The 6942-nt window shown below is 40.7% G+C and overlaps 1 protein-coding gene across 1 annotated transcript; it reads right to left on the bottom strand.

Annotated features, from left to right (window-relative positions):
• Positions 1-3686: 3686 nt before the first annotated feature.
• Positions 3687-6240, bottom strand: LOC114635780 (oogenesin-3-like). Its single transcript, XM_028784211.1, has 3 exons — positions 5954-6240; positions 4903-5445; positions 3687-4251 (listed from the first exon to the last, which is right to left on the bottom strand). The coding sequence occupies exons 1-3, from the start codon at positions 6238-6240 to the stop codon at positions 3687-3689; spliced, it is 1395 nt and encodes a 464-aa protein (XP_028640044.1).
• Positions 6241-6942: the final 702 nt, after the last annotated feature.

The following is a 6942-nucleotide window of genomic DNA, read 5'->3' as shown; positions in this document are numbered from 1 at the left end:
TTTCTTTCTTTCTTTCTTTCTTTCTTTCTTTCTTTCTTTCTTTCTTTTTTTTTGTTTTTTGAGACATGGTTTCTCTTTGTAGTCCTGGCTGTCCTAGAACTCACTCTTCAGACCAGGCTGGCCTCAAACTCAGAAATCTGCCTGCTTCTGCCTCCCAAGTGTTGGGATTAAAGGTGAGAGCCACCACTGCCTGGCCATTTTTGTTTTCATAGAGAGAGTATCATCTGTCTACACAGTAAATAAAATATATTTATTATTTGGTAGGACTAGGTCTCCAATCAGGTGACTGTTTTTCATTTGGAGGTAGATCCAGATGGGAAATCTTTGAGGGATAGATGTTTCACTACTTCAGAATGAGAGAAGTCTGTGTCAGTAGAGGAGCTGAGATTCACTGCCTTGTCCTGGATTTAGCTTCTTGTTATCAGCTCTAACTGACCCTAAATCACTTTCCTTCACTGGGATCCTCCATCAGAAGAAGAATCAATAGATGAGACAGAAGATATCAAATTCAATGTCTTAAGAACAACTGGTTCAAGACACTGGTTTTGATTGTAAATGGAGTGTTCTTTTATGGTTTTTTGTTGTTGTCATTTGAGGAACAGTCTCACTAAAGTAGCCCTGGATTGAGCTCACTTCTTAGATATGACTGGCCCTCAACCCACTGAAATCTCCATGCTTCTTCTTAAAAGTAATTGTGCTAATGGCATGTGCTACCACACTTAGCCTATAAGACAGTTTCAAATCCATCTGATTAACTTCCATTCTTATTTCCTTTTCTATTTCTTTTTTGATGTAGATTTTTATTTCTATTCAGGCTATACCTAACCACCAATGCATGTTTTGTAACTGAAAATTCCTTCCTTTTCTTGCACATATGTATAAAGAATTACCAATCTAATTTTCAGAGTAACTCACATTATTTGTCTAAAAGATAAAATCTGAATGGACCTCTCTAATGAAGGCAGCAAACTTTTACATAAATCCCATGTATGTTAGTTGTTGACTTTAATACAGAGCAATGTGCTTGAGAACTGAGAACAAGGCTGATGACATTCTCTCCACTCTCCTCTGCTCCACCTTCCAAACAAAACCTGCCTTCTGATTAACTGCTTGTGTCTCAAACTGATGTTGCCTGGGATTATTTTCACTGTCTCTACTGATAGACTTCCCTTTGTGAAATCGAAAAAATTGACACTAGTCTGAGAGGCCAGAGCCCGTTGAATGTACTATTCCCCACTATGAAGTCTTATTTGATTACTTAGTCATCTATTAGTAAATTGAGTGAGGTGGATTTGTTTTGGGCAAAGATTTTTTCATTGGATATTTTCTTTATTTACATTTTAAATGTTATTCACATTTGTAGTTTCACCCTCAGAAATGCCCTATCTTATTCCCCCTCTTCTGATTTCTATGAAGGTGTTCCCCCACCCACCCACCCATTCCTGCCCTCCTATTCTGCTACACTGTGGCATTAGGCCTTCAGAGGGCCAAGCGACTGCTCCCACTGATGTCCAAGAAGGCCATCTTCTACTACATATCAGGCTGCAGCCATGGTTCCCTCCATGTGTACTCCTAGGTTGGTGGTTTAGTCCCAGGGAGCTCTTGTGGGGGGGCTTTTTTGGTTGATATTGTTGTTCTTTCTATGGGGTTGCAAACCCCTTCTTCTCCTTCAATAATTTCTCTAACTTCACTACTGGGGACCTCATGGTCAGTCAAATGGTTGCTAGTATTCACCTCTGTATTTGCCAGGCTCTGGTAGAGCCTTCTCAGGAGACAATTATACCAGTCTCTTGTCATCATGGACTTCTTTGTATCCACTATAGGATCTGCATTTGGTGACACTATATGGGGTGGATCCCCCAGTGGGGCAGTCTCTGGATGCACTGTCCTTCAGTCTCTGCTCTGAAATTTCAACTCTCACCAATCCTGCTGCCTCAGTAATGGTACTGTAGCCAGGCTGACAATAGCAAACAAGGCCATGGCAACTCTTGTCCTTTTTCCTCAACACTATGCCTTGCATAAAACCATTAGTTTACATTTTGAAAGGTATCCCCCAAAGTCCATTCCTTTTTATGGAGGTTTTCTCTTCTTGAGGCTCCATAACAGGGCCAGCTCTCAAGTCATTTGCCTTACATAATTATAAAGCCCAATTAAAATTAAATGCCTCATTCTCACATGGAGTTTACCTTTTATGTTTATAACAAGCTTTCTGCTTATAGGCTAGCCATTCTGTCTCTTCTTTATCCTGAGGCAGTTCTTTGCTCCTGCCCTGTCCCCCAGGGACAAACAGTCCATCACCCTCTCCCTTGTTCCCTTCCCTTTCTATTTTTTAATCATTGCCCTTTTTCCCTTAACCTTTGTCCCTCTGGGGCACATAGGTCTTCTCTGTGCTGAGACTTGGTCTTAGGGTATCTTAGGATGACTCTGAGGATACCAACATGATTCATTCCTGACTCCAGTCAGAAATGCCTTTCATTCTGTATGGGCATCCCTCCAAAAATCTCATGTGTTTAAATTGTCTTAGGCTATTCATAGAATCTCATATGAGCAACCTGGTACTTTTTTAATAATAAAATAGCCTGGCACAGATGTGAATATATTTAATCTCATCTTCCTAGGAGGCTCTATAGTGGAAAATTAGACCCATAACAAGCCAGTGAGACAGAGCCCCTGGGCATAAGGTCCAGAGACAGTGGCCAGCCTGGATATTAATGAAATGAACTATAGAATGTAAGGAGACTATGAGAAATTCCATAGAGAACATCCTCTTCCCCTCAGCCTACAGTGAGTCAACTCACTATCTTAAAGAGGTTGCACTACACATGAAGGTTGGGAGTCTCCCACAAGGACCTGTCACAGGGAAACAGGGCATGGTGTTAGGACATAGTTCTCTGCCTCAGGAGGGAAGCTTTCTTAGAAAACATAAAAACTGTTATGGAAGTGTGAAGAACTAGATTAAGGCTTAAGGTAACATCATGTTCTTCTCACTTTGATATCAGGTCTCTGATAGATCATTTGTTGCAAATAGTCTTTCAGAAGAGGTTAAATACAAGGTCATACTAACTAAAATGTGCCTGCCTTGGTCCTCATGCTTGCTGAGTATGCCTCTCCCCTTATCCCATTTTTCTCCATAAATAACTCAGTTGTTGTGGTCTGAGTGTACTACATACTAATTTCTTTCCAAAACATTGAGCAGATTATCAAGCTCTGTGCTTTGGGTCCCATTTATGAGACCTGTTCCTGAGATGCAAGGAACTGCACAAATCTGAGATTGACCTAACTATGGTGATGAGGAATTAAGAAACTAGACACAGGTACAGAAAAGCTATGAATGATTATGTTCTGTGCTCTGATAGGGACATACCAGCAACACAAAATAGTTATTAAATATCAAAATATTTATTGTATAAATCAAAAGGGGAGGCAATTTCCTCATGGAAAGGTGCCTCTATTAAAATACACACAAACTATAATAATCCTAGAGAGGAAAAAAGTGCTTGATAATATCAGTAGATGCTACAATCATTTACCAGCTCTGAGGAAGAACTTGACTTTCCAGTGTGTTTCAGCCCTATAGGTGATTGACATTTCCATGCTCCATTCAGCAGTGGACATTCACTTAGGATTTCATCAATCTCCAATACTCAGCTTCCATTTCTGTCTTCCACAATCAATCTTAACAGTAGTTATATTTCAAAAACGCAACTTTGGGTTTCCAGATCATAAATGTAGAACCCACCACACTTAGAACATTTGGTTGTTTCAAAGGTGACCTCATTGGGCTTTCTTTTGGCCCTGAGTATGTCCAGGAGATCAGGACAAAAGTTTTCTAATCTGTGTGAACGTATTACACCGCTTTCATAGCACTCTAGAGGGGCAGGGTATCTCTCACTTTCCAGCTGGCTCAGCTGGGCTGTGTGGTATAGAAGTTCTTTCAGGAAAAGCAGAGAAAAGTCATTATCACAGAAACTGACAGCTCTGAGGTGGAAACATTGGCTTATGGCAGGCAGCAGGTTATTAATCTGAGAGTCCTGTATACCACATGACTCTAATTCCAGGCATTCCAGGCTATGTCCAACTCTCTCAATGAAAAACCTGAGAGGCTCCAGGTGAAAATAAAATAAATCAATATAAGCAATTTTTAATGATTTGAGCTCAAAAATATTTAGGCAATAGGGTAGGAAATCCAAGTCTGACTGTGAGAGGTTACAGTCAGTGATGCTAAGTGAATCCAAGGGTTTCTTTAGGCACCTGAGGAGAGAACACATTATTGCTTTCTGTCAAATGGTGTTAAAGAGTGTTCATAGAGTTAGCAGCTAAGCAGGTGACATTTCTCCCAAACTCATTCTGAATGCATTTTGAGAACAACCCTCAGGACATAGCCTTTTGTTTTCTGCTCACATACCTCACAGCATTCTAGCCTGGGTCTTTAAGATATCACCATAATCATGACTCAGTGCCTGACAGAAAATCACAGCAATGGATATATCAAGGCAACATGGAATATGTAAGAAGGACTAACTACCCTAAACAAAATTCAACAACTTCCTAGTACTGTTTTAAAGAGTTCTACGAGGTTTTTTTCCTCCAAGTTCCATGATTTTGTCTTTGCCTTGAAGCCCATTGTCCCATATTTCTCATCTTCTCAATCTGTTTCTGAACTCAATTTTTTTACAGATAGGCAATAAGAGGTTGCTTGTGCCTGGTCATACAGATCTTAGCACAGGGTGGATTGCCTCGATATGCTATGTCTCTAATAGTGATAGGTTTATGTTTGCCAGATCGTAAAAGCTTCCATAGCTTGCAAAACAAAACAAACATTACAAAACAAAACAAACCACATCAAAACCAAGGCAAAAGAAAAGAGATTTGTTTTCTCTGATCTACTCGTCCCTTCTTTACCTGAGGAGTCCTTTCAGGTTGCCATATATAAAGGACACTGTAGTTACAGAGATACTCTTCAGACACTGGAATGTGGGAAGTTGAGAAATTTCAGAATCACTTAGGGTATCTGTGATGTGACTTAGTGTAAGATGGAGAAGATTGTTCAACTGTCTCAGGTAGGGATTAAGAAAAGCCAAATCTTCTATACGAAGACGACGTAGCTCCAGATCTTGTACACAGTCTGCATGTAAAACGTTGAAGATATCTATGACTGCTGCTTTGGTTAAGCCCTGAATCTCTAGCTTTCTACAGCACAGATGAATGGAATCTTTTCTCTGCTGGGCCCACTGCAACAAGTATGCGGCAGATTCATCAAGTCTGCCCTCTATGAGTTCAAGTTGTGTTGTCACCTTCAATTCTTTCTTCACCCCACAGCCAGGACTATTCTGCATTGGTTGTTTCTGTGTCATGAATCCTGGTAAGCCTTCATAGGATCGAGTGCATATGTCATAAACATGATGGTATCCATTCCTCCAATTGATCTCTCTGAGTTTGCACCTACTGGGGGAGAAATGAATATAACTCTCAAAAGGTAAAAGAAGACACATTTGATAGTCTGATTCTACTCTACATGTTACATTTAAGCTGTTTGGTTCAAAACTTTGTTTTCCTATGTCTAGAATCAAGCCCTGAGACTCATGTTCAGTGAATGAATAGCATTCTTTTCAAGACAGGTATCTTTACCCCATTCTTACTTCCCTTCATGCAAAGCTCCTTAATCCCACTGTCATTTCACTTGTACCTTGAGGGATGCAGGAAAAAAACCCACTCCTCTTGGGTGTGTCTATTCTTGTCTTTCTAAATTATTTATTATTTGTCCAGAGAGTTAAGACTAAGTCCAATCCTCTACACCTTTCTCAGCCTCTACATTCAGAAGAGAACAGTCCAGACTGTGGGTAGAAGAAACAATTGATGATCAGAAGCCTCACAGTTGTCCAAATATTCTGTGTCCCTAGTTTCTCCTCAGCACTCAAAGAACCTTCTTCCAACCCCAGAAATTCTTGCCTACCTGGAGCGAACCTTTTGTGCAATCAGTATATCTAGTCCCCCAAGCATAGCCTTCAAAGTCTCCAAGTTGAGGTTTTCTATCATCCTTCCTACAGAAAGGTATGGGTAGGGCCACACAGGTATCATGGCTGTCAAGACCTTTGTATATCCATTAATGAAGGCCTCCTCAAACATCACTGGGAACAGAATATTGGGCAGGTCCTTGAGAGCAGAAATGGCTAAGGCCTCATCCCTCAGTAGCCTCTGACTTGCCAGCTTATCAAGGGTGAGTGGAGAGTAGACTATCATTGTGTCTTCCTCTGAAGAGTCATCCTAGGGAAGCCACAAAAAATATACCATGAATGACAAGAAACATAGGAAACCCTTCTGTACGCACAAGGAATTGTGAGGCCTAGACTACTAATGATGATAGACAACTCAATCTGTCAATTTGAGCACACTCAGGTTTTTGTTGTTGTTGTTGTTTGAGATAATATCCTTACAGAACTACCTATGTGTTTGGCTGTCCTAAAACTTGCTTTATAGATCTCAGTAGCCTGGACCCACAGAGAATTGCCTGCAAGTGCCTCCCAAGTGTTGAGATTACATGTGTGTTCCATCACTGCTCAGCCTGGGCCACCACAGCAGGTCTAATCTAGAACTGCTTGTTTTGGCCTGTGCTGGTTTTATAGCCATAATTCTGTCTAGTGGTATGATTTTTCTCCAAAGTATCCAAGTTCCCAAAGGAGCATTCAATTGCAGCCACAGATGGAGTGAATCCATCCCACTGGGACGGGATCATAATGAACTCTGAAGCTTGAGCCACTTGTTGGATGATGATTGTGCTTAGCTTTCCAGGCTCTCAAAGAAAGTGAGGAAAACAAGCTTCCAGAGTTTTTACAGTCTTTATTTATCCAGCTACCCTGCATGGGATAAGTCACCTTATCTTTGAAATTCCCATCATTTAGTTATTGACATCAATCTTTGATTGTGACCCTGACAGGACTTTTG

This window comes from Grammomys surdaster, unplaced genomic scaffold (genome assembly GCF_004785775.1).
Source record: "Grammomys surdaster isolate TR1022 unplaced genomic scaffold, NIH_TR_1.0 117699, whole genome shotgun sequence".
Classification (NCBI taxonomy): Eukaryota; Metazoa; Chordata; class Mammalia; order Rodentia; family Muridae; genus Grammomys; species Grammomys surdaster.
This window is presented reverse-complemented; position numbering and strand designations above follow the sequence as displayed.

Excerpts from the sequence above, each read along its gene's own strand:
- LOC114635780 (XM_028784211.1), bottom strand. The coding sequence starts at position 6,240 with ATGATAGTCTACTCTCCACTCACCCTTGATAAGCTGGCAAGTCAGAGG. Across the intron at positions 5,446-5,953 it reads GCACAAAAGGTTCGCTCCAG|TAGGTGCAAACTCAGAGAGA; the intron begins GTAGGCAAGAAT and ends TTTCTCCCCCAG. Across the intron at positions 4,252-4,902 it reads AACCTGAAAGGACTCCTCAG|GTGCCTAAAGAAACCCTTGG; the intron begins GTAAAGAAGGGA and ends TTCTCTCCTCAG.